General features: G+C 45.5%; 1 protein-coding gene across 4 annotated transcripts in view; it reads left to right on the plus strand.

The window, feature by feature from the left end:
* Abl1 (ABL proto-oncogene 1, non-receptor tyrosine kinase) overlaps positions 1–27,944 on the plus strand; it is a 118,571-nt gene that overhangs the window by 58,642 nt on the left and 31,985 nt on the right. Inside the window, exon 1 of one of the 4 annotated variants that reach the window (XM_050155367.1) lies at positions 15,389–15,553. The exons of 2 other annotated variants lie outside the window; for them this stretch is intronic. In XM_050155367.1, coding sequence (XP_050011324.1) covers positions 15,475–15,553 — 79 coding nt within the window. In that variant the 5' untranslated portion in view covers positions 15,389–15,474. Of the gene's footprint in view, positions 1–15,388; positions 15,554–27,944 lie in introns of those variants that run through there. One more of the 4 variants, XM_050155369.1, reaches the window with a different exon arrangement.

A 27,944-nucleotide genomic window follows, 5' to 3' on the forward strand; every position in this document is an offset into this window, starting at 1 on the left:
GATTCTCATGCTTGTACAGTAAGTGCTGTTATCCACTGAGCCATCTCTCCAGACCTTACTTAAAGATTTATCTGTCCTTTGCAAGAGTAAAGCTATTAATATTGAGTCAACATTGTCAGTAAATTCATCATTGCTTCTTCATTAGTTGAACACTTTCCTTAAGAATAAAAAACAAGGGGGCTGGAGAGATGGCTCAGTGGTTAAGAGCATTGCCTGTTCTTCCAAAGGTCCTGAGTTCAATTCCCAGCAACCACATGGTGGCTCATAACCATCTGTAATGAGGTCTGGTGCCCTCTTCTGGCCGCAGGCATGCACACAGACAGACTATTGTATACATAACGAATAAATAAATAAATATTAAAAAAAAAGAATAAAAAAAAAACCATACTTGTTATGGACATACTCATATTTCTTTATGATCATTTTATTTATTTATGATTCTGATAAAGAAAAGAGAGCTTGGCCATTATATGGCCTTTAAAAGCCCCCCCAACCATATTATATTTCACTCCCTGAAAACTTGTTTAAGTGACAGTGTATATTATTATATAATATATATTAAGTGACATATAGAGGGAAAAATTATTGGTTTTCTCTTGTGCCTAGAAACTTTTATTAACTTTTTTTTCCAAGATAGGATCTTAGGTAGCCTAGACTGGTCTGGAACTCAGCATTCAAAGATGACCTTGCAGCCCTGATCTTTCCATTTTCACCTCCCATTTCCTGGGATTATAGGTATGTGCCACCATAGCAGACTACTAAACTTGTATTTTAGTTGATAATTAAAATAAATGATTGCCAGGGAATGGTGGCACATGTCTTTAATCTCAGGTCTTGGAAGGTAGAGGCAAATCTCTGTGAGTTTGAGGCCAGCCTAGTCTACAAGAGCTAGTTCCAGGACAGCCACCAAAGCTACTGAGAAACCCTGTCTCAAAAAACTAAATAATATTTGAATTCGGTGGTATGCATGTTTGTGTGTGGAAAGAGATGTGCAGTGAGGCCAGAAGGTTTAGCAGTTGGGAATGCTTGCTGCTCACACAGAGGTCCATATTTAGTTCCTAGCACTCTCATTTGGAAGTTGTAACAACCTGTTACTGCAACTCCAGCTTCAGGGGATCCAGTGCCCTCTACATATACGCACATCAACATACACACACACACACACAATCTTGAAAAATGATAGTAATATAGTAAGGATCTATAGTAAAGATTTGGAATTACTAAGGTTGCTCAGGCCCTGCTCTTGTGGGCTGAAGGTTGTCAGCTTTGGGCCCAGTTGGAACTGCTGTCGCAGTGAGTCTTGTGGTAGGGTGTAGCACAGGACCTACCTAGTCCAGGTAGCCAGGCAGGAAGAATTCCCAGTTCTGGCACGCTCTCACTCTTGGGACCTTTAGCTGATTGAAGGAGTGTCAGTCATATCAAAGAGGGTGATCTACTGCGCTGGACCCACCAGCTTAAATGTCAAGTTTCCGCTAAAGCACATCCAAATAATTTCTTTTTTTAAGATTTGCTATGTATACAGTGTTCTGTCTGTGTGTATGCCTGCAGGCCAGAAGAGGGCACCAGATATCATTACAGATGGTTGTGAGCCACCACATGGTTGCTAAGAATTGACCTCAGAACCTTTGGAAGAGCAGCCAGTGTGCTTTTAACCACTGAGCCATCTCTCCAGCCCCTGGATAATTGTTTTTTTTTTTTTTTAAAGTGTGTGTGTGTGTGCACATATGCTTGTGGGTGCCCTCAAAAGTCAGAAGAGGGTGTCAGATACCCTAGAATTACAGGATATTTGGGCCTGGGTGTTAGAAACAGAACCCAGGTCCGCTGCAAGAGCAGCAAGTACTCCTAACCACTGTGTTCTTTCTAGCCACCCTACCATGCCCCAGTAATTCTTTTTTTTTTTTTTTTTTTTTCGAGACAGGGTTTCTCTGTAGCTTTGGTGCCCGTCCTGGAACTAGCTCTGTAGACCAGGCTGGCCTCGAACTCCCAGAGATCCGCCTGCCTCTGCCTCCCGAGTGCTGGGATTAAAGGTATGCGCCACCACCGCCCGGCGCCCCAGTAATTCTTTAGCCAGCATCTGAACACCCTTGGGCAACTTTGTCTAGATGCCACCTAAGAGTCCTCACTCTGGTCTTGTTATTCAGAATTTACTCAACCTCAGGAGAGGACAGTCTGATATTTGAAAGGCATGGTGTTGGGAGCTACTGATTAATTACTGTGGCAGTCAGGAAGCAGAATGAGCCCCACCCCCTTGCTCACAGAAGCCCTCCCCATAGATTGCATCACTGCTGGGGATCTGGTGAGGATGTTTAAGGGTCTTCTTTCTGCCCTCTATCTTGTTGCCAGTACACTTTCTTGACTATTTTAGTTTATAGTGAGACCTGTAGCCGACTGTCAGTCTCCCTCCCATCTTATTGCTAGCTGCTTTGTCTATTTAAATCTTCATATTTGCCTGTTGAGGCTCAGCAGATTCATTTCTACTAGAAACCTCCTGGATCTTTGGTTGGGATTGCATCTGGAGTTGTCTAATCCCCGAGTATAGTCATTTTTCCATTAATTTAGAACTTCTAGTTTCTCTGTAGTATTTTTCAGTCTCCATTGTTGCCAGATTTATTTTTAAATTATTTATCTTTTCATGTGCTTGCACACGTGCAGCCCCCTCCCCACGTGCATGTACACACAAAAGATAAAATCAAGTAGTATATATTTGTTTCATATGCCGTTAAGCTTTCTTTGGTTAATGTTTTTATCTTTGTCCCTCTTTTTGGTGTGTGTGTTGTATATGTGTGTATGTGCTCACATCATAGTCTTCCCTGACTCTCTCGCTCCACACAAGCCTCTTGGTTAACCATCAATTCCAGACATGTCCAGTCACACCCTCTTTTTCCTTCTCCTCCCATTTCACTGATCCCATTAGCCTCTGCTGTCCCTCCTTAGCTCTTCTCCCTGCACCAGCCAGTCTAATCTTTTGCCTGTGCTCCTGTTCCTGCTTCCTCTCTCCCAAACCTTCCAGCACCTTCCTATATCCTTTGGACAAAAGCCATGCCAGGCCTGGTGCTGTCTTCCCACTCCCTGCTGCCCCCAGTGTGAATCTGCTGTCTTCCTGCTGACTCTTGTCCAACTATATTGGCCTCTGCTTTTTCTTCAACCTCTCTCAGTTTTCTTCCCTGCCAAGAGCCTCTGCACATGATCTCTTTGCCAGGACAGCACTGCATCAGTTGTCATCTTCAGTGATGGTTTTTATGGTCACTTTGTCTAAACCTGTAGCCCAAGTCCAACACCCTTTCCTTCTGTGTTTCAGTTCCACAACTTAAACAGCTGAACTTTCCTAGGTCATTGTGTCTTTTCCCAACTCTGGGACCAGGGACTCTTCTCATGCCTTTTTCCCCTTTTGGCCCTAGAATAGTAACCTTCCTAATGTTTTGACCCTTTAATACAGTTCCTCATGTCGTGAGCCCAACCATAGAGTTATTTTGTTGCTACTTCATAACTGTAATTTTGCTACTGTTATGAATTGTAATGTCTATCTGATATGCAGGATACCTGCGGCCCTTGTGAAAGGGTCTTTCTACCCCCAGTTGGGTCATGATCCACAGGTTGAAAACCACTGTCCTAGAGCCTAGGGAACACCAGTTCTTGGTAGGGTCTCAAAAAAAAAAATTTTTTTTTTTTTGCAGAATGTTCAGTGTTCATTTCCTTATGACTTAAAAATGTTTGTTGTGTGTATCTTTGTGTGTGTATGCACATGAGTGCATGTGTGTGTGCCACAGCACATGTGTTGTGATCTGAGGCCCCCTATGAGAGACGGTTCTCTCCTCTGACCATGTAGATCCTGGAGATCAAACTCAGGCCATTGCACTCACTGGCAAGAGCCTTTATCTGTGAGACATCTTTCTGGCCTCCTAATGGCATTTTAATTACTTTCTTTCTAAAACACTTTCTTCTGTGGTGATGTGTTCTCAGGTCTCTTTCCTGTGATCAGCTCGAGCACTGTCTCTTGCTTCTACTATCTTGGTAGCCTCATTTGTATGTTTGGTGCCTGGGAGTTTTAACAGCCATCAAAACACAGGTGGCACTCTATTTTTGAGAAGGAATATAGAAGCCACATTGGAAAAGGGAGTCAGAAGTCAGGATCTTGACAATCAGTGTCAAAGAAGAAATGAGTGAAATCTGAGGGTCTGGCAGTTGTTCACTTGTGACAAATACCCACAAATACTTCTGGGGGTCTTCATACACCCCACTGGAAAGCTAACCAGAGTCTAACTTGATGATGGCACTTTTGATATTTAAGCAGTGCTGGGGCAGGGTAAATTTGTAAAGTAAATCTCCAGAAGTAGAGTTGATGGATCAGAGGGCAAACATGTTTGTAATTTTGGCTCTTATCGAATATTGCCAGATTCCTCATGAGACTCTTGGGAACAGGAAATGAGAAAGGCAAACACTGTACCATATGGTGCTGCCAGCATGGTATTGTACCATGGGACAAAGGATGGTTTCGTCCCCTAAACAGTGGAAGTAGTGTCTTCCATCCTCAGCAGACCCATACAGCCCAGACTCCTGCCCCTCACCTGCAACCTGATGGCACTGCTTTTCCCAAGGGCTTCTGGCCTGTGCACCTCTCAGTGGTGAGCTGTGTGTGTGTGCTTGAGTGTCTGTCAAGTGTTGTTGGGGTGTAGATATAACCTAGGGAAGGGGAGCCCAGCCTCAGGAATCTGTAAGACTTATTCTTTCTAATTAAGAAAATGTCAGGAGTCACCTTCCAAAAATCCCTGACAAGTAGAGATAGGAAAGCTTAACTCAGACCTGAGGCAGATCATAGATCAAGTGCAGGACAGGTGGCTACACCGTGTAAGTCAGGTTGGGTAAGTGAGCCCTGAGCCAGGGAGCTGACTCCACAGAAAAAAACTCAACCAGGCCCTGCTTCTCTGCACTTCTTTCCTGCCTGCCTGGGAAGGGAAGAAGCTGAACAGTAATGAAAATTGTTATTATTAAATTGTGTGAGAAAGAGAGGGGGTTCACATACCATGGTGCTTGTGTGGAGGTCAGAAGGCAACTTTTGGGTGTCAATTCCCTTCTTCTACCTTTGCATGAATTCAGGGGAATGAACTCAAGTCCAGACTTGCACAAGTGTTGTTTTCCAGCAGGTGTCTCACCAGGACTGAAAATTCCTAATTGTCTGATTCTCAAAAATCCTTTGTTTATGATAAGTCTGTAATTCATTAAATACTAATTGTTAATTGATCTCCATAGCTAATTGGTTAGGGCTGCTGCTCAGCATTTTAGGAACATTGTATTTATTATCTAAAAATTTTCCTGCAGTAGATCTTAAGTCATGTATGTTTTTTGACCCCATCCAATTCCGCAACACTTGGTTTCCACAAGAATTCAGCACTCAGGGGGGCTGGAGAGATGGCTCAGTGGTTAAGAGCATTGCCTGCTCTTCCAAAGGTCCTGAGTTCAATTCCCGGCAACCACATGGTGGCTCACAACCATCTGTAAAGAGGTCTGGTGCCCTCTTCTGGCCTGCAGACATGCACACAGACAGAATATTGTATACATAATAAATAAATAAATATTAAAAAAAAAAGAATTCAGCACTCAGAACCGTGGTGTATGTGAGCATTGCCTTCTGTCTCTCTGAAGGCTCAGTGTAGGAAGCTGGGGTGCCACTGAGAGCATCCCATGCTTCCTGAGTGGGAGGCACACTCTGAGTCTTGGTCCCCGCTGGTCCCCACTGTACCAGGCACTGGCTTCTCCTGTGTCTCTCCTGTGATCAGCCTGAGTGAGCGCTGTCTCTTGCTCCCACTATCTTGATGGCCTCATCTGTATGTGCAGCACCCCTCCCCCAGTCCCTAGCAGAAACCCCTGTTGTATCTGTACTGGCTGTTGGAAGGTGTCAGGAGTGTGGGAAAGTGGGATAGTTCCGTGGCCTCATTAAATGAGTCTCAAAATGAGCCAAGTGCCAGCCAGCAACAACACACAGAACTTGGCTTTCCTGTCTTTGCAGCAGGGAGCCAGCCATCCACACTAGTGTTTCTAAGCTTTCTATATGACATTCAACTAGAAAAAGGTGTCTGTCCTAGGATACAATGCTTTCCCAATGATTTATTAGCAATTTTCCTGAGATATAATTTATGACATAAAGTTTATCATTTTAGTGGATAAGTTAGTAATTTCTAGTAAATGTGTAATGTACACACTATAACCACAACTCAGTTTTCAAGCATTTTCATTTTCCCAAAGACCTTTCTGACTCTCTGCAATCTGCCCTGTGCCAAGCCCTAGCCCTAGGCACCACAGATGTGATTTCTTTGTTTTTATGGATGTCTTTCCTATACATTGTATATAATAGAGTTCCATGCGATATGTCTTCTCTTGTGATTACCTTTTCTCTTTTACCGGGCATGTGTGTGTGTGTGTGTGTGTGTGTGTGTGTGTGTGTGTGTGTATTCATGTGTGCATATGCATGCAGAGGCCAGAGGTCAACATTGGATGTTTCTTCTGTCTCTGTCTACCTTATTTTTTGAGGCAACTCCTGAACCTGGAGCTCACCTGACTAACTGGAAGGTCATCCTGTTTGCACTCCCCAGTGCATGCTGCCACACCTGGCTTTGTCTGAGGGTGCAGGGATGGAGCTCAGTTCTCCTGATGTGCAGCACACATTTCAGTGACTGAGCCATCTCCCCAGCCCATTATCATAATTGGGAGGTGTGTTCACGTAGTAGCATATGCATTAGTACCTCATTCCTTTTCATTTTTTATTCCATTATTGGGATATTACTCCATTGTTTGAATTTTATCCCATTATTGAGATACAAGTTTTGATTATTCACTTGCCACTTGATGGACATTTAGGCTGTCTCCCACTTGGGGCCTTGGTGAATAAGGCTGCTGTGAACTTTCACTTCAAGTTTTTGTCTGGATGTACTCCTGTTTGTCTTCAGTTGGTGCTTAGGAGTAGAATTGCTGGGTCTCACAATGTTTTATCTCAACTTTTGTTTTTCTGTTTTGTTTTTTTTTCGAGACATGATCTCTTTATGTAACCCTAAATATTCTGGAACTTGATATGTAGAACAGACTGAACTTGGGGTGAGGATGTGGCTCACACCTTTAATCCCAGCACTCTGGAGGCAGAGGCAGGTTTATCTCTGTGAGTTCGAGGCCAGCCTGATCTACAGAGTGAGTTCCAGGACAGGTTACAAAGCTACACAGAAAAACCCTGTCTCAAAAACAAAACAAAACAAAACAAGCTGGCCTCCAACTCACAGAGCTCTGAACTCAGAGATCTGTCTGCCTATACTCCTGGGTGCTTGACTAAAGGTATATCACCACACCTGGCTTTATCTCAAAATTTTTAATAGACTGCCAAACTCCTTTCCAAGACTATGCAGTTTCTTTTCCCTACATCTTTGTTAGCACTTGTTTTATTATTGTAGCCCTGGGAGTGGGCATGGGATGGGAGCTCACAGTGTTTCTGTTCCTTGGGCATTGATGCTAAACTTTTTGGGGGGATAGGGTCTCATGGTGTATCTCTTGACTGGTCTGGAGCTCACTATGTAGACCAGACTGGTGTTGAACCTGCTACAATTAAAGGTGTGTCTCACCATGCCTGGCCTGTCACTGTGCTCATTTTGGGTGCTTATCAGCCATTTGTTTTGCTTATAGGTAACACGACTTTTTTGCCCATTTTAAACCAGTTTTAACACTGTCTGGCAGGGCAGGAAGGGTTCTCTGCATTTTGAATGCAGTTCTGCATTAGATCCATGATAGAATACCTGGCTTTTGGTTTCTCACGCTGATACCATTTTCCCTATGTTATGGAGAGATTTATCAGAAGTCTTGGCTCATGAGAATAGAGGCTCCGGGGTCCCACTGTCCGCCCACGCTGTCTGCAAGCTGGAGACCCAGGAAAGTTGGTGGTGTTTTCAGAAGCCTGAGAGCCAAGGGCTGTAAATGGGAGCATGGGGGGCAGAAGATCCTGTCGTGTTCAGGAAGCCAGGAGCAGGGAGGCAAATGTCACCTGTGTTTTCTGCCTTTGTGAGGTCCCTTGCTGATAGGATGAGTGCAGTCCCTTACCTCAAGCAAGGCTAATCCCTTCCAAAACTGTACTCACAGACACGCCCAGGAATCAGTTCTTTGGCTGACACAAAACCACTACTGTCACACTTAGGGAATGCGAAATCACTTGGAGATCTTGTGTTATGGGTATTCTGTGCTAACTGGTAGGGAAGGTGACCGGGTGAACTTCGGGTGGCAAGCTTAGTTTCCTAGGGGCCTAAGAGCCTAGACCTGCCCTTTTCTGGCCCTAAGCACGGTGCTCTTTGGTGAGCAGTCTTCAGGATCAACTGCAGCCCTCTCTTCCCTGTTATAATGTAGCTCTGGACCGATGTGTCTAGTCTGTCACTTTAAGGAGATAGAATAGGCTGTCTCGCTCAATACTGTCCTTGCTTTTCTGAGTGGAGGGAAGGCTGGACCACCCATCCTTATGTGTGTCTAAAATATTGCCGATAAAACCGTCAATGCTGCTCATTTTTAAGATGTGAACATGATCTGCACTCCGCAGGTACCACGCTTATGCTTTCTTGGCTATTAGGCTGCCAGACCAAGGGAGGGTACTGTGGCCTGATAACTTGAGTAAACATGGCGCTTCTACCTCCTCCCTGCTGGGTTTACACTGTGGAGCGGGTTGGACAGCTTGTTTTCTTTCCCTTGGAGCCCTTTCTCTACACTTCTTTCCAGCTGCCTTCTTCCCCACCCCCAAAAGTAATGTGATCTCCCAGGCCAGTTCTGCTGCTGCTCCGCAGATTCCTTTAGTCTTAGGGAAGGAGAGGAAAGGCATTAACCATTAGCTTTCCAGTTCCAAGTTAACCAAACCCCAGTAGTCAAACACAGTGCTGGTCTTAAAGCAAAAGGATGATAGGGTAACAATATCTACTTGGGCCCTAAGATCCCCCGTGAGACATTTTGTTTCACAGATGTTTCTCTGTGTGTGGGTGTGCGAGTGCACAAGTGGGTGGGGGTGAGGTGGGCTACCAGCAGTACTGACCTAGACTTCATGATCCTCTTGCCTTCTGTAGGCAGGGATGTTAGGACTTAAAGGGTTGTGCCACCATATTGGCTATGGAGACTTAAATTTTATTCACTATTCAGGTCAGAAGAAAACAAACATGACTTAGTAATTTGAAACAAAATTCTTTGAGCCTCACTGCAGAACATACCCAAGTACAAGAACACAGACATTTGTGCACGCATGAAAATCACTTCAAGTTGGATTCAAGCTTTTGAATTGAGCAAGAGTGCTCCATGCTATTTGTGTTTAATAATATTCCCATTTACAATTAAACTTTAATTGCAATTAAGTTAAAGGTGCAGATATGAATGGATTGAAGAACTTAGAGCCTGAATGGTCCTCTATCAGCAAAGCTGAGATCTGAGACCTGTTCACAGCAACAAGTTTTAAATAGTTTTCCAGCCCAGTGTGTGTGTGTGTGTGTGTGTGTGTGTGTGTGTGTGTGTGTGTGTGTGTGTGTGGTTTGAGTTACGGTCAGAGGCCAACCTTGTCTTCTCCATTTACTCTCATCTTATTTTTTGAGGCAGGGTCTCTCAATAAGCCTGGAGCTCCCAGGTTGGACTAGACCAGGGGTCTTGCTGGCTCTACCTCCCAGTACCAGGGTTATAGACATCCCACCATGCTCAGCTTTTAGGTGGGTGCTGAAGGTCCACACTCAGGTCCTTGAGCTTGCGTGACTAACTCATCTCCTCACCCTCATCATGTTCTTTTCATTATGGGATCTAGTGGATGTCGTCTAATGAGGGGATTTGGGCATTTGGGTTCTATTCTTGCCACTAGCATGCTGTGTGAGCTCCATGCAAGTCGTTTAACCGTAGTCACAGCTGTATCGCCTGTAAGATGCACAAAACTGTTTATGAGAAGTGAATGTTTCCCATCCCTCTTCCAGGGACAGTCTTACTGTGGAGCCCAGCTTTACCTCAGACTGACTACAATCCTTCTGGTGCAGACTCCTGAGTCCTCAGAGTATAAGCACCAGCCCCACAGAGAAAGATTGTTTTTAAAACTGAAGATGTATAAGGACAAAAGGAGCCCAAAAGGAGAAAGAAGTGAATAACAGAAGTGACAACGTTTTCAGGAAGTGGGAGGCAGCCAAGAGTGGTAGCAGACTTATGACAGTGCAGGATGCTACAGCCTAGGTTCTGAGAGTAAGCCCGCAGTAAGATGTGAGCTAGTGCACTGATGATGGTAGAGTGGTCAAGAATGGGATTTGTTGTTGAAAGTCTACATTAGTGAGATTCCCAGCCCCTCTTCCAGTGCCTGCTAGGTAAGGCCTTAACAGAGAGGAGATTGAAGTACTTCTTTCTGGGAGAAAAAAAAAAAAGGAAAGGCCCCAGAAAAGTATCCTCTAGATTCCAGTACAGTACTGGGAGGAGTTGCTCAGTTCCTTCCCTCAGAGTCTTTAGGTGTTGAGCCTCTTTGAGATACAGGACTTCAGTCTCAAGTCTTTATAAATAATGAATGAGCAGCCAAATTTCATTGAATATTTAGAGACGTCTCAAAATAGTAACAGAGAGTAAAATACATACAAAGAAGACAAGAACTTGGTAGGAATAGAGAATACAGGAGTTCAAAAGAATGGTTCTTCACAATCCACAGGGACAGCACAACACATGCTACTGACAGCAGGAGAAAAGTAGTGCTTTTGTTATTGTTTTTAATCTGTGGTTGGTGTAGCAGAGTCTTATATGGTCCAAGCAAGCCCTGAACTCACTGTGTAGCTGAGGCTGTCCCTAAAGTCCTAAGAATCAATCAATTTTTTACTTATAAAAACATTACCTGGGCATAGTGGCACATGCCTTTAATCCCAGCACTTAGGAGGCAGAGGCAGGTGAATCTTTTTGAGTTCAAGGCTAGCGTGGTCCACATAGTGAGTTCCAGGACAGCCAGGGCTATTTAAAGAGAATCTATCTCAAAAAACAAATAAAATAAATCATTATAACCACAATTTAAAATTTAACAGAAGACTTGAAAATCAAATTTATGTTAGACCATAACATGCAAGATGAGGGAGGCAGTAATGAGGTTAAAAGCATCCTCCCAGGGTATCAGTGCCATTCTGGGAGTAATTTCAGAGAGGGAGAATTGAGTAATAATAATAACAAATAGAAGTTAGGGGACAATTCTAAGGAAAAAATGGGCTCAAGCAGTTAAAGGTGATTAACACGTAATATAGCCTAGTGCTGAGTTCAATTCCCAGTTCAGTTCAGCTCACATAAAGGTGGAAAGAGAGAGCTGAGTCTACAGAGTTGTCCGTCAACCTCCATAAGCATGCTGTGGCAAGCATATTATCTCTTAACAATGATTATATATTCATATTCACCCTTTCTGAGACAGGGTTATTTTGTATAGTCCTGACTTGTCCTGGAACTTGTTATACAGATTGGGCTGTTATATAGATTTGAACTCACAGAGATCCACCTGCCTCTGCCTCCTGAGTGCTGGGATTAAAGGCATGTGCCATCACCACCCAGCCTATTTTTTAAGTTTTTTGAGACAGAGTTTCTCTGTATAGGCCTGGCTGTTTTGGAACTCATTCTATAGACCAGGCTGGCCTAAAACTCAAAGATCCGCCTGTCTCTGCATCCCCAGTGCTGGGATAAAGGTGTGCGCCACCACTGCCCACTTCTCCCGTCATTCTTGATTCTGAGTGTTCATGCATGAGTGCTGTCCCCAACTGATGCAGGGTCCTCTGGGAAACGATGCTTCAGTTTGCTGTGCATTATTTACAGTGTCAGCCCACTCTTAATGATCACTCCCAGAACTGCATGGGAGCTGAAGCTGTGAATGAGGCTTGGGGAGTCCACTGAACCCACAGGTGCCTGCTACAGTGGCCTCAGGGGGAGTACACAGAGCTGGGGCAAGACAGCCCGGCAGGTCCTTGAACCCTGGCCAGGGTTTACCTTTCAGGTAGCAGCTGGGAGATGAGGAGAGCCCCTTCTTGGATTTGCAGCCCACCAGCTAAAAGCAGATCTCCAATGTGTCCAAGCTCATCCAATCTCTGCTGCTTGGCCTTGTCAGTTACTTGACTCTCCCAGGCTGGAGTCACTGGACCTTAGTGACCCATGACTGGTGACCAACAAATAGTTCTATCTGGCAAAAATGTTCTGAGACTTACAGGGGCACATGTTCCCTTGTAGGGCAGTAAAGTGCTGTGGCTGTTGTGAGGGGTTCAGCTGTCTGATTCTCTGGACAGACACTTCAGACACATGCACCAAGCTAGAGAAGCCGGCCGATGAATGAGAGACTGTAAGCTCTGGGCTGTGTTGGCCCATGCTTGTGAAACAAGCCACCCCTGTTCCCCAGCATGACCAGCTGTGCTGACAAGAATGCAGGACTCAGTTGTGGAGGGCCCTTGTCACCGCTTGTCAGACTCACCTGCCCCCCTTCCACCCACCATCCCTCCCCAGTCCTGCCACCCAGAGAGCTATGGTGGATGCCTGCCCCATTTTTTTTTAAAAGAGAATGAACCCAAAATTTAAAATAAATCCAATCTAAACTCTCCAGAGTCTTCTTTTTGTTTACTTCCTCTGCTGTGACATAGTTATTAAATCTACAGGTTGTTTTCAGATGAGTAAATTCTAAATTCATGAAACCCATCTGTCCCATCCCTGATTAAATCCAACAGCAGTGTTTCCCTTGTCCAGAATGGCCTCTGGTCTCAGAGGCCCAGGGTCCTCTGGGCCTTTAGCAGTTTTTCCCACACAGTCGATGCAGTAGGCTGCAACTCAGACAGCAATCTGTCCTGAGCAGGCACAGCAGCTTAGGTGTCTGGTTCATTCATGGACCACACTTTCAACTGGGTGGCCTCTAGCAATACATTTCAAACTTTTATTTTGTTACATTTAGTTATTTATTGTATGGACAGGGAGAATGAAACTGCCCAGAATTCTCAAGCCACTCTGAGGTCTCTGGTTGTATGGCACAAGTCTGTAGATTTCCCAGATGACAGTGACGCAGCACATAAGCCTTGGTCCTTCATCTTCCTTTCTGCTTCTGTTACTTGTCTTATTTCTATTTGCTTTGAGACAGAGTCTCATAATATAGCCCTGATTGGTCTAGAATTTTAGCTGTATCCCAGGCTGGCTTTGAGCTTGTGGCAATGTTCCTGCCTCTGCCTCCCAAGTATTAGAATTGCAAGCACGGCCCCCATGCCTGACCTGTTTTACTTTTCAGCCATTGACTTTCTGCTTTGGGCTGACTAGAGGTGCAGCCCTCAGACCTTTCTTCCTTGAGACAAGTGAGATTGCTTGCACACAGTGCCCTTTCCATCTTGGCAAAGTTCAGAAAAGCTGTATCTGGAAGGAGTAGCTCAGTCTGTTGTATTGCTGTGCCACTTGGTAATGGCTACCATGATTATTGCCACTTAGAGTGTATTGCCAGGCCTGCCAATGAATAGTTTTGTGTCTAAATTATAAAGGGTTTGGACCTGTAGTCATAGAGCAGAATATTAGCAGTAGTCATGTGCTTTTAAAAACAAGCTGAGTCCCAGCGTGAATCCAGCACATGTGAATCAATGTCTGACTTGTATTAGAGAGCAGTATTTAAGGGTATGGTTAGAATTTCAGAGTGCCTTTTAATGTGTAGTTCTTGGCATTTAGCTGCTAATCTGAATATAACCCTGTGATCTGATATGCTATATGACAGACTTCGTTATAGTCTGATCGAAGACCCTTGAACTTGCAAAATTGTAGCAGAACAGACAGGTACTGCATCATTTGTTGTGTTTGTACTGGTAGCAAACCTTTCAATGTTATCATTGGCACTGTGTGGAAGATGGAAGGTTCAAGACAACACTAGTCAGCCAGCATATGGACTCTCAGAAAATGTTTTCCCAGAATCAGGAATGTATCCAGTTGACATGCTTGTCTCCTGGTCACTCTGGTCCTTTGTCTCCAGATGATGGAGTGGCATTGGTTCTGTAGGCACTCGGTGCTCATGAGGCCTGCTCTAGTAGCCAAGTCTGGGCTTCAGCACAGACAAATTTCACTTTGAAAAAGTGCATGGCATCCTAGTGGAGAGGCCTGTGACAGACATGGCTATGTAGGCAGACCTAAGTGGAGACCTTGTTCCTTCACTGTGCCTGGTGTTCCAGATGCCCTAGCTCTCAGCATTGTAGAATAGGCTAGCCCCTCCCCACTTTGTTTTGTTTTGTTTGGAGACAGGGTTTCTCTGTGTAGCTCTGGCTGTCCTGAAACTCACTTAGTAGACCAGGCCTGCCTCTGCCCCCTGAGTGCCACCACTGCCCAGCTTTTCTTTCTTTTGGAACTAGAGTCCCTTAACCAAGACTTCTCTGAAACAGGTCATGATAACTTCACAAATCCAGCTATCCAATGCTTGGAAGCTAGATTCTTAGTGGGAGGGGCACCTACCCCACTGGTCCAGAGGCCAAACTTTGGAACCAGGCAGACCCTGACTGAGTGCCTATCTTCGGGTTTCCACCATGTGACCTTCTTGTCTGTTTTCACATGAAGAATCATGATCTGACTTTCTTCTCAGGATTATGGCGCACATGCCCTGTGGTTGGCAAGGCACATGGGGGTAGTCTTATAGAGGATCATCCTGCTACAGGTCAGCTCTTCATATGCTAGAGGAAGTGGGCCAGATTTTTAGTTATGTGACATTATTTCATAAGTTTATTTTCCCTTTGTCATTGGAACTTGGGTGACATTTTATTAAATTGTTGACTGTAGTTGGGGCCTCATGTTTCCCACCAATCTAGACTCTTAGTCTGTGCCAGTAGCCCTCTGTTATGATTATTGTTTAGTTAAAATCTTGTTGGTAACCTGCTCTAGCCAGCTTCTAGGAAAAGATAAGAACTCAGTGCCACTGTGAAATGGATTCAAACACTGATTGCCCATGGCACCAAGAAGAGAGAAAGTTCTCCAGAAAATGAGGTCAGAAAGGGCCAGCCGCCATTCCAGCCCACAATGGAGACGGAATTCCCTAAGCTTAAATTCACATCTCCTGGTCTAAATGAATGGTTGGAGCAGCGTCCGGTATTCGGTATTCCTGTGGGTTCTAGCCCTGACTGTTCACATTCCTCAGACACCCACTTTAGGCTTAATCACAGTCGCTCCCCCAATATAAACGAGATTAGTCTTGGTAACTCGGGAGGAATTTGCATTTCCACCGACTTTACCCAACCCAACACGCGGCAGGAGCTGTGCCAGCGTCGCGGGGCAGCTAGGGAGGTCGTGAGGCCACTGCCTTCACTTGGTCAGGAGGGGGTTAAGAGGCGGGCGGGGCGGGGCGCAGGGCCCTTTGTTACCGGCCTAGGCGGGAGGCGGGACGCGGGCCTGGGCGCAGGCGGGGCTGGGAGCGCAGCGAACGCGGCGAGCGCGGCCTGGCGGGGCTGGGGGCCCGGGGCGGTGGGGCAGCTGGACGTTCGCTGCGGCCGCGGGACCATGTTGGAGATCTGCTTGAAGCTGGTGGGCTGCAAATCCAAGAAGGGGCTCTCCTCGTCCTCCAGCTGCTACCTGGAAGGTAAACCCCTACCCGAGCGGGAGACCCGCCCGGACTGCCCTGCGCGCTCCTGGTCCCCAGCCTTCCCCTTCTGAGGCCGCCGCTGGCGGCGCTGGCTGGCCCAGCGGACTCCCCAGGGAGAGCAGCGGCTCTGGTGCTGGCGAGGCCCTAGCGCTTGGTGCCGCTCCCGCCCAGAAAGTTTAAAAAAGCCAGTCTTTAGGGTCCTCGTGAGCCCACGTTGTGGAGTTTCCGCTGCCAAGTGGGAATTGTGTGTCACAAAGGTGGGCCTCCACCAAGTGCCGCATACAAAGGGATCCCGCTCTACCATTTATGGGTACAGAATTTCGTGTGAACTTTCTACCCCCACCCCCACCTTTCTGCAGACCACGAAGAGGTTTTGGAAATTCAGTCTTTTCAGGAGGGGAAAAGAATGGTTTTGCTTGATATTTCCAGGAGTTTGTAGAGCGTTCAGTTTGGTGCTTGATGGGGGAGCTCCTAATGTTTAGTTCTTTGCATAAACTTAGGGTCAGGAGCCTGTTGCTTTTGCCTGCTTTACTCTCATCCCTCTGATTCCATGCCCTCTTCCTGTTGTCCTTAGTGTTTGGTTCTAATCTAAAAGGATGACAAATGGGGAGGATGAGTGGAGGGGGCTGGGGGCTGTGCCCTGGCCAAGCCCGTTAGGACATAGTCGACCTTTTGTGGGGACTATTGCCTTCTCCAGAAGGGCAGAAGCACTCACAGGCCTGGTGGTGCCCAGGCGTCCTGACTGTTTGATGTAGGAGTTCAGATAGGAGTAAAAATGTCAAGTTTATTTTAGGACAACTTTGATTTCTACTGTTTTCTAGTCTTTCTCTTTCTAGAAATGAGGGAGAAATGGAGGCTTTTCCGTTCTCTAACCTGCTTTTCTTTCCCTTTCTACCCTGACTCGAAGGCCTGAAGTGCCCCCACAGGTAGACTGTGTTTCCCTTTGCCACAAGCTGTACTCATGACATTGTCCCGTCCCCGGAACTTCAGGAACTGGATCCCTTAGAGGAGCCTCATATGGATGGCATGAGCTCAGAGTCTAACATTTGGAGGGAGGAGATGGTTTATTTGTCCCCCAAAATTGGCATCTGAGCAGCCAGTCATCTTTAGTTAATACGCTGCTTACTTTCCCAGTTGCTCCACATTCTGTGCACATTCTCCGCCCATCTGTATCCAGTTAGCGCAAAGCTCTATCATCTCCATTTTGAGGGCTCCGCTGGAGCAGAGATGAATGGTCTTCTGTAGCTGCAGTCAGGGCACAGCTCGACTTCGCCTGTTCAGCTTGTTCCTGGGGGTCAAGTGGGATTTAGTGCTTATCTGGCTAGTTTAATTATTGTTTTAGCAGGAAGAAAATCTAAGTCTTACTCCAGCACACCTTAAAGTGAATTCTAAAGTCAAGTCCCAAAGAAGTGTCCACACAGTAAGGAAGAATCTCTCCAGGAGCTCTTTCTGCTCACTGAGATTGAAATTCTTTTCTATAACTGAGAGAATCAAGCCAGCCTCAGTAATTATGTCTTAAAGACGGAAGTGCTGTCTGTCTCTGGGGAAGAGAGACCTTGCCAGCATCTGGAGAAATAATCCAGGCTTTTCATTTCCTACTAACATCCTAAGTCAATCAATCAGCTCATCGACACCCACTCAGAGTCCGAGCATCCCAGGCCAGGGAGAGAATTGAATATGGTGAGTTTTCCATTATCACCAAATCCATGCTCCCTGCTGCTTCGGGGACATAGGCAGTAGTAGTTATTAGGTGATTGTGGTGGCCCTGACTATTTCATCTTGTAGGTAAGAAACTGAGGCACCAAAAGGTTAGGAGACACCCCTGAGATGACAGAACTAACAAGTGCTGATGCCAGGATTTGAATTTGTGCCATTTGGCTCCAAGGAATCCACTTAAATAAATAAGTTTTAGGCATTGGAGCCCAGGGTCTTGAACTATACCCACAGACCCCTCCCAACTTTTGAATTTTGAGACAGGGTCTAGCCAAGTTGTCCAGGCAGGCCATGAACTCAATCTATAACACAGGCAGGCCTTGACCTTGCCATCCTCCTGCCCCAGAATGCAGAGCACCTAGGATTACAGGCTTGCACCACAGTGCCTGGCCCAGAAAACCCACTTTTAACCCCTCTGTTTTACTGGCCGACCATTTGTCTCCCATGGGACACGCTGTCTTCATTCAGCACTGTCTTCAGAAACTCCCAGCTCGTTCTTGCACAAAACCAGTCTTCTCCTTCTGCAGCTGGCACTGGTGAACACCTTCGTCCATAAAGCAGCAGGCTAGTAACATTTTCCAAGCAAATTCTGAAAGAGGAACTAATGAAAAGTAATCGGCCCTCCTGTTTTTTTCCTAGAGTCAATCACTATATTTTTGTTGTTTTTCTAAAAGAAAACTATGCCCCTCTAGAAGTAGCTTATATTCCTAAGAAGCCTTTGTGATGCTGGAATTTTGTTCTCTGAAGTATCTGTTCAGAATGACCATATCAGTTTTAGTCTTTGGTCCACTTTGAACCCCAGTCTTGTCAATTATTCCTTGCCCTGGGCACATGAAAGACGGTTTGAACTCAGTTTTACCGCCCTTGTTTGTATCCATCTACATGGTGTTGGGAGATACATGGGCTCTGGTATGCTGTCTGCAGAGTGAACTCTTGCTGACCTTTCTCATTTATTTGAAGAGCCCACTCTGAAGCTTCTCAGCGTGAGACTGTCCAGCCAGTGCCTCCTGCAGTGCCAGCCACATTGCTTTTACTAGTGGGCTCTGAATACTCTCCTGAGGCCACACACTCGCTTCCCTTGGTTAGAACTCTTTGTCACCTAGCAGGCCAGTCTTTGTAATTTGGGTTATGTTAATATCATTGAGCTTTTACTATGTGTCAGTAGTATGTGGCACCAGATACCCTCTCTTAGTTCTCAGACTAGCCTTGTTGACATCCCAAACAAAGACCACCAGATCATTTTGGTGGCAGCACTTTAGAATTTGGCGTTAGAAGATCCTCCATGTGATTCTGACTTGCTTGGCTTCCATTTCCTTTGTCCAGGTCAGGGAGACGTTCTCGTTCTAGCCTGTGGACTGGTTTAAGGATCTGTGAGAACCCTGTTGACAACTTTAAAAACAACTGAGGCAAATATGTGTATTTCTGCTAACTGGGGATTGCTCTTTGGTGCCCTCAAATATTGTTGGGCTTCCCCTTCCAAACCCTAGCAGCATCAGGCTTTCCCCTCCGTGTTCTAGCAGCCTTTCCTCTACCCCTAGCTGCATTGGCCTTCTTCTCCTAGGCAGCAGTTCTGGAGCCAGGCATCCTCTCAGGTGATTTAGGCATGGTGCTCTCTGAGCTGACATGCTCCCATTTATATAATGAGGCTCATAGTGGTTTCTACCTCATTGTTGAGAGACGTCATGTAAACCCTGAGCCTGTCACGGAACAAGAGCCGACAAATGGGAGATGTTGTTATTGTGAACAGTTCTTTAGCAATCTGAAATGAAGGCTTCCCTAGTCTCTCTAACGGCTGCAGTAACGATAGAATTGAGCTGGATCCACCCGTGCTGCTTCTTGTTAATATATTATTTTGAAACGTTTAAAGTGCATATGTAATACAACTAATACTTTGTCTTCTCAGATTTTTAAAAATTTCATTATTTATCTTCTGGTTGTTTTGTTTGCGTGTATGTTTGTATACTACATGCGATGCCTAGTGCCTACGGAGGCCAGAAGAGGACATCTGATCCCCTGGAATTGGAGTTATAGGTGACTGTAAGCCACTGTGTGGGTGCTGGGAATTGAACCTGGGGCCTCTGGAAGAGTAGCCAGTGCTCTCAGACACTGAGGCATCTCTCCAGCCCCTCTTCTTAGATTTAAGCTGGAAATATCTTTCTTCCCTTGAGCCCTCCTTAGTCCCACGGTGAATATTTTAATAGTGCATGAAGCACCCCCGTTGAGTTTTGGTTAGTACCTTATTTCTCTTCTGCAGAGGGACTATTTCCACAGTCCCAGATGTTTTCACACTAAAATCCCGAGCTTTTAAAAATTGAGTCACTGTAATTGTACTAGTATAATCATTGATCTGAGACAGATGTGGAAAAATAGAAAAACAGATTTTAAATATATATCACTAAACCAGGCTAGTGCTCATGCTTATAACCCCAGCATGGGGCTGGGGCCGCTAAAGGAGGGTTATGAGGAGTGTACACACATTCATATTCATAATACACACAAATATTCATATGCTGGACCTGGTGCACACACCTTTAATCCCAGTACTTGTGAAATGGGCAGGCGGATCTCTGTGAATTTGAGGCCACCCTGGTCTTACCTAATAAGTTTCAGGATAGCCAACAGAGTGAACACCATCTCAAAAACAAAGCACCCACCTCCCCACAAAACCTACCATATACACATGTGCGCAGGCACACACTCACACAGGCACACACATTATGCAAAACTAGAACTAAAGCTCAAGTGAGACACTAGAAGAATTTAATTTCCCTTCATAATTAATCATAATTCACAAGCGAGCAATTTATAAAATATATTTGTAGATTTTTGTATTTATTTGAGTTCAGGGGTCATGTAGCCTATGCTGGCCACAAGCTAATAGTAGTCCTCCAGCCTCAGCATCTCAAATGTTGAAATCATAGGTGTAAGCCATATGAGTGGCAGGTCCCCCACCCCATGGAAATTTTAAGTCTCATCAAAAGCAGATAGTAAGGGACTCCTTTGCACACATTATCCACCTTTAACAGTGGTCCACTGCTTGGCTCTGTTTCCTTGCAGAGTGACAGGAAGAGTCACTTGCCCTTTTTTCTGTTTCAGTGACCCAAATTAGCAATAAAAATGCTAATGGAGTGAGACCTTGTGGAGGAGTTGGCTACCATTGGGTCATCCAGTTCAGTCAGGTCCCAAGGGACCCAGAAGACACACAAAGGACAAAGAACCATCCCTGACTCTCAATTCTGCTGTACATAGCCTGAGACAGATTAAAAACCCTTGTGTGGTCAGCTCACTCAGAATGGCCACTCGGAGTGTGCTGCTAGTGCAGGAACTCCTGGTACAGTCCCTAGAGACATCCATGGGTGCACCACGCTGTCTGCCTGTTTGGTTTGAAAGCATAGACACATGCTTTTGTGTCCTACCTTGGTTAGGATCTTGACCATAGCTAATGTTTTATTGAAGACAACTCCAGGTGTTCTCTGGGCTGTGCTAGAGGGTTTTTGGTCAGGTTGCTTTGTCCTATTTCTGCTACCTTTGTTTGGGCTGACGGACTGTTAAAGTGCATTTTTTCAGTTCTGACTTAACAGTCATGGAGAGCTCTGTTTCTGAGCTTCCCCACAGAGCTCTGCTGTGCTGTGCTGACCCCTCCTGAGAGTCTGGTTGGCTGAAGCTGTTGGTGTCCTTGGGACAGGCCAAGAAGGAGCATCTTTGATACAAGGGTTCTGAGATTTTAATCTGGACCGTTCATATCAGAACCCGGACCAGGGACACAAGAAGTTTCCATGTTGTGTGATAGCTGGTGGCAGGGTCAGTACCAAGTGCTCAGGTGTAGAGAAGAAGCAGCAATAATGCAGTAGCACAGAGGCAAGGAGGGAGGGTCAGTGCAGATGGAAAGGCCTGGAGGATATTACAGGCTGAGAGGGCTCTTCCAGGGCAGGGAGTGCTGTCAAGATCAGTCAGGTGAGGCAGCAGGGGCTGGGGAGGCTGGTATAGAAAGATGGGAGAATATGGCTCCCCACCTAGACCCTGCAGGGCTAAGGCACCTGCTTAAGAGAAGCCTAAAGTTTCCCTGCCATGGATAGGACTGACAGTGCATGTTCTGAGGTCCATGCAGGCTTAAGAGCAGTGTCCAATAAAAGCTGCCAATAGCTACCTACCTTGCAAGACACAAGATGTTCTGAACATTGCCTGGATAACACTGTTAATAAATGGTGACTGGCCAGGTGGTGGCGGCACACACTTTTAATCACAGCACTAGGGAGGCAGAGGCAGGTGGATGTCTGTGAGTTCGAGGCCAGCCTGGTCTACAAGAGATAGTTCAAGGACAGGCTCCAAAGCTACAGAGAAACCCTGTCTCGGAAAAAAACAAAAAAAATGGTAACTGACCAGTGAGTGCCAGGCAGTATTGTGATTGGTCTTTCAGAAGGACACACACACACACACACATATAAAAGAGTAGGAACTCTTTTACCCTTACATGACTGGTAGGATAGAGGTGGGAAACTAGTGGGTCCTGTGCCATACAAAAAGGAGGGGAAGTGCTGACATGGGCATGGGTGGTAGGTACCCTGAGAGGTTTTGGAAGCTGGTGGTGTCTAGAAGGCTGTCGAGGTGACTGAGTGCATAAAGTGCAACTCTGATTACCTCAGTTCTACCCAGGAACTACATAAAGGTCAAAGGAGAGAACCCTCTTCTCCAAATCATAAGAATCATAAAAACTAAAAAAAAAAATATTTTCAGCCATTTCCACAATATTATTGCCTTCTTTAATAATAGATTAAGTTTTAAGCCAGGTGGTAGTGGCGCACACCTTTAATTCCGGCATTCAGGAGGCAGAAGCAGGCAGATGTCTGAGTTCAAGACCAGCTTGGCATAGAGTGAGTTCCAAGACAGTCAGAGATACACAGGGAAGCCTTTTCTCAAAAAGCCAAACTAAAACAAAATACATCAGTAGATTTTTTTTTTTTTTTCGAGACAGGGTTTGGAGCTCTGTAGCTTTGGAGCCTTTCCTGGAACTCACTCTGTGGACCAGGCTGGCCTCGAACTCACAGAGATCCACCTGCCTCTGCCTCCCAAATGCTGGGACTTAAGGCATGCACCACTACTACCTGGCTAGATTAATTTTTAAAAATATTTTGTTTTTATTTTTTTCATGTGTATGCCACATGTGTGCAGATGCCCACAGAGACCTGAGAGAGTATCAGATCTGAAGCTATAGTTACAGGCAGCTATGAGTCCCACCCTGCCATGTGGGTGCTGGAAACCTAACTCAAGTTCTCTGCAAGAACAGCAAGTACTCTTAACCACTGAGCCACCTCTCCATCCCCAGCAATAGGTTCTTAAAGGGTGAGACAAAAATCCCTTTGTGTTTATTTTGGAGACAAGGATTATATCTTCAGAAAGGTTAGTATTGGAGCTGTGTGACAAGGTCAGAGGCTCAGGGAGAATTCCATTTTGTTTGAATTGCCTGGGTAAGTTCATTATAATAGAAAGATTGCAAAGAAAATGTTTAAACCTTGGGGTGACTCAGCTTTTTTTTTTCTCTAAAGGTTTTCAGCAGAAACCTCTAATGTCCAGAAGCAGGACAGGCTAAAACTGCATTATTTTAAGAGAAAGTTGCATAGTATGGTCTGGTCACTACATATGCCAGCCTCCAGGGGACTCTTCATGGAAGCTGTTATGATCTCTGGATCTCACTGGGCACCTCAAGCAGCCCTGTGCAGAAGTCGTTACTCTGGGAGACCGGGGACTAAAGGTTCCCATGACCTTGCAAGGGAAGATCAACCATCTTTGCTTTACTAGCCTCTAGCTGGAACCAGCCATTTTGCTTTATGAACACAGGAAACAGAAGACATTGCCAGCCTCCAGTAGAAGTCGGGAATCCACACATCAAAGCTGCCTCAGTGACAGTGCTCCCTGGCGTCTCTTAGCTGAGGCATTCATAAAGAAGCATGCTTTTATTGAGATTGGGGTATCAGGCTGGCCTTGGATAAGCCCCTCTTTGTCAAGTGCTGCCTCTGTCTCCAGTCTCCTCTCCCAAGGAGACCCTATCAGTTCTGTCAGTGCGTCCCAGAGACATGGCCCCCTCTTGGGTGTTTACTTTTACAGCCATGCTAGTTCTCAGCAGCTGCATCTTTCACGGAGCAGCCCAGAGGCCACCTGATGGCTCTGCTGTTCTTCTCCACCCAGTTCTTCTGCATTCATGATCTGGTGTTTCAGGTTCTGGGTAATCAGGGTAATAGAAATGCTATGTTTAAACATGGTTTTGTTTTTTAAATAATCTGAACTGTATGTGAAGGGTTACAAAAGGGATGGAGTTGCTTTCGGCAAGTACACATTGTGGGAAATACTACTTTTCTTCCAAGTTCACATTAGGAAGAGAGTAGGAGGCAGTTACAGACTGACTTGAGAATATTCTGAGCATGACCTCATCAGCTGGAACAGTGAGAAGCTAAAAACACGAAGCCCTCTCCTTTGCAAAGGGTCTGGTCTGTTTTACAGACCTGCGCATTGTGGAGATTCCTTGAGCCAGAGGAAGTCTCAAAGGGGCCACCAAGGGAATAAGGCTAAAGCGGCAGGACTTAAGTCCTTGGACTGAAGGCAGGAGACAGCATTGTGTGCTCAGGGACACGTCTCTGCTCTGCCCCTCCCCCACTGGGAAGTGGCTCCCAAAGCCCGAGGTGAGGACAGCAGTGAGTGCTGTGCGGCTGGCTGCCCTGCACTCCATGGACCCAGGGTACTCGTGCCAACAGGAAGGCAGGAACTTCCTAGGGATGTTTTTCCTGGAGGTGAAGTCTCCCTTCCCCTTGGGACAGTGAAGTCTCCTGGCCCTGGAACTCAGGGGCCAGCATCCGCTCACAGTGGTCTAGACCAGATATGCCATATCCAAGAATCTTCTGTAAACATTTTTCTTCAGTGACTCACAACCCTGAAAGGGGATTTTTTTTTTTAAACAATCTTTAACTTATACTCGAAAGACCCAAATCGTTTTCCTAGAGTACTGTCCAAACAAGAGAATCATGCACAGACCCAGAGGGTTTTGTGGCATGGCTCCTATCATACTTCCTGACAGTCAGATACCCTCCTAGTGGAGCCAAGGCTTTCTGGTAGCTAGGAGGTAGTTTTTGGATGCCACCAGTTCTTGGTGCTGCAACTGACTGATTAGCAACTCTTGCTGAGTGTCACTGATGGGCAGCTCATGCTTACTAATTTACAGCAAGAGAACAAAATGGTCTTAAAGGGGACAACAGGCACATTTAAAGATCCATATCAAATGTATTTAAAGTGTGATTCAAAGGGACATAGCAGAAAGTGCTTGTGATGGGGAAGAAAATCCTAGCACACACTGTTGTTTATTGTCCAAGGATTAACTACCGCCAGAGAGTTCCTGAGACAACAGGAGAGGAGCACTTTGAGGCAGTCTTTTGAGTGAGCTTGGTGGTGGGGGTGGGGATGGTTTCCTGACAGTGGGACTGGCAGAAAGTTAATGTCTTGAGCAACACAGATTTGAGTACATTCTGCAGTTTGGCCTTGTGAGCTGTGATCATTTTTATGGTTGACGAGCATAGTTGACTATGAAATGAAGAAAGTAACTTGGCATCGGTGCACCGTGAGTCAGTTTTGACATCAGCCTGGACTGGGAATTGGCTGGAAGGTTTTGTTGTTGAACCGAGGCCTCACTCGATGTCTCCATCCAGAGGCATGCATGAGCAATATTTCCCTTTGGGCTTTGGCTGTTAACTTGAGGACCAGGACTGGAAGGTGGGGGAGGGGATGGAGTGAGGGCTTGGAGGCCATCCTGTAGGATCAGGGGCAGCTGCAGGACAGTTTTCTCTTCTAACAGCCTTCACCCCCTACCTACATTGTCAGCTTCTGTCCCAGCCTTGGGACAGACCCGCTTCACTCCTCACCTCTGGACAGAATCTGTGTCCTGCTTACTCCAGGTGTTTTTCCAGGCCACTTCCCCTAGTTATGTAACTTTGATCAAATCCAGATGCAACAGAATGTTTGATAGAAGAGGTCAAATGGCATTTGAGAAGAAAAGCACTTCTGTATGCATGACCCAGCATTCATTTCCTGTACGGGCCCAGCCTTCCAAAGCCTTGTGCTGCTGGCCCTGGGTTGGGGCATGCAGGGAAACACATAACTGCTCTTTCAGGACAGTGGGAGGGGCCCTCCCCAGAGCTGCTCGTTTTAAATTGTCTGTTATGTAAGCATCCCTGGCTTCTATTTACATGTTATTCTAGTGTTGGGATTGGGAGCTGATTATAAAAATAACCTGGTCATTTTAACAAATGAGCCATAATATAGGAGAGAGTGTAAAGACAGCTGAAAGACTTATAATCCTCCCACAACCTTCTGTTAGCTGCTGCTCACATTTTGGTGTAGTTTCTTCTGGTTCTTTTTAAAATTTTTATAAAATTGGAATATTACTATATATGCTAGGATATAATATAAAATTTTAATGAATGTGTTATAAACATATTCCCAAGCCATTAGAGAGGTTTTTTGTTTTGTTTTTTGCAAAAATATTTTGTTTATTTATTTGTGGTATTGAGGCTCAAACCCAGGGCATACACTTTCTACGATAGTGTTTTGCCACTGAGCCCTGTCTAAAACATCCTGCTAAGGGGGCTAGTAGCACAGGGAGGCAGAAGCAGGCAGATTTTTGTGAGTTTGAGGCCAGCCTGGTCTACAGAGTGAGTTCCAGAACAGCCTAGGTACACATAAAAACCCTGTCTCAAAAAAAACTGAGAAGAAAAAAAAAAACATATTACAACATCCCAAGTGGCCTTTAAAGTATCCTGTTTTATGGATGGAGCATAGTCTGCCTTAACGTGATCAGTGGGTATTTTGAACCTTCCTTTTTTGTGTGCTATCTTTTAAAATTGGTGTACACAAGTCATTGTTTGTAAATCTTGGGATAAGTTGCCAAAGCTGTTGAGAGAGTGTGACTCTGAGGCTGGTTTGTGTTACAGCCAGCTTCCCAGTGCATACCCTGCTGCAAGCACTGGAAAAACGCCCGTTGTCATGACGTCTCACCCACACTCCTGCTGGTGTCCAGAAGGGCCTGCCAGTTTGAAGAATTGGCATCTTTGATTCCTCCATGTCTAGTGATTTTAGTTTTCCACGAATTGTTTGTTTATGGGTCTTGTTCACTTTTTTTTTCAATAGTGAAGATTTATCTTTTAGCCACTGTTGTTATGTAAGAATTCTTTTATGTTAAGAATCTTCTACCAGAGGCTGAACAGAGGTCTTCACAGTTTAGAGCACACATTATACTTGCAGAGGACCCCAGTTCAGTTCCTAACACCCACGTCAGGTAGTGTAACTCTAGCTCCAGAGGATCCAACACCTACTTCTGGCCCCCTTATGGCTTCTATGGGCTTCTCCACTCTCGTAAATACCTCAGCATGCAAATATACATGCATTTACATAATTAAAAATAAAGATAAATCGGGGCTGGAGAGATGACTAAATGGTTATTAAAAACACTGCTTGTGCTGGGCGGTGGTGGCACACGCCTTTAATCCCAGTGCAGAGGCAGGCAGATCTCTGTGAGTTTGAGGCCAGCCTGGTCTACAAGAGCTAGTTCCAGGACAGGCTCCAAAGCTACAGAGAAGCCCTGTCTCGAAAAACAAAAACAAACAAAACATTAATTGGTCTTCTGGAGGACCCAGGTTCCCAGCACCCACAGGGAAGCTCACTGTTGTAAGGAACTGTCTGTAAGTCCAGTTCCAGGGATCTGACACCTCACATAGACAAATGTGCAGGCAAAACACCAATACACATAAAAATAAACAAACAAATGAATAAATAAAAATTAAATCTTTCTTATTTAAAAAAAAAATCCGGGGCGGGAGTGATGGCTCAGAAGTTAAAAGCACTGGCAGCTCTTTAGGAGGTCCTGAGTTCAATTCCCAGCAACCACGTGGTATCTCACAACCATCCATAATGAGATCTGGTGCCTTCTGGCCTGCAGGCATATATGCAGACAGAGCACTGTTTACATAATAAATAATAAATCTTTTTTTAAAAAAATCCTCTGCCAAACAGTTTACTTTTGTAAGCCACAGGAGCTCTTCTGCTGGGCATCACTTACCCAACCCACTGAATTGGCAGTGCTCTTCCCTCTGTGGTAGAACATGCTTTCCTGGACACAGGTGCTGCTGGCTTCTTCCTGTGCTGCTCCCCACCAAAGGCTGGTGTGGGTCCTTGCCAGCCTCTGCGTCTCAGACCATGTTGAATGTAAAACTAACAAAATAGCATAGAAAGTAGTTGTTTTTATGAAGTTAGAGTGAGCGTTTCAGGAAGACTCATAAAGGCCAGAACTAAAAAGTTGCTATGGAAAGGGAGAAGAAAACATGCGGTGACCAGAATGGACCGTGTGCATTAGGAAGACTCTGCAGCGGACCTTGGTCCTTGTCTCCAGGTAGGACTTAAAAGAGATGATTGTAGTCATAGCACTCAACTGCCAAGGACAGTCCTTGGTTGGGACTAGCAAAACACACTAGGTAGGAAAAGGGCCACATGTTGATAAAAACGGATTCTGGGGCTGGAGAGATGGCTCTGAGTCAAGGGTACTTGCTGTGAAAGCAAGAGGACCTGAGTTCAAGTCCTCATCACCTGAGGGAAGGGCAGATGTGTGTCCAGAACTCCAGCATTGAGGTGGACATGAATG

This window comes from Alexandromys fortis, unplaced genomic scaffold, assembly GCF_014885135.2.
Source record: "Alexandromys fortis isolate MF-2015 unplaced genomic scaffold, M_Fortis_MF-2015_v1.1 scaffold_72, whole genome shotgun sequence".
Classification (NCBI taxonomy): domain Eukaryota; kingdom Metazoa; phylum Chordata; class Mammalia; order Rodentia; family Cricetidae; genus Alexandromys; species Alexandromys fortis.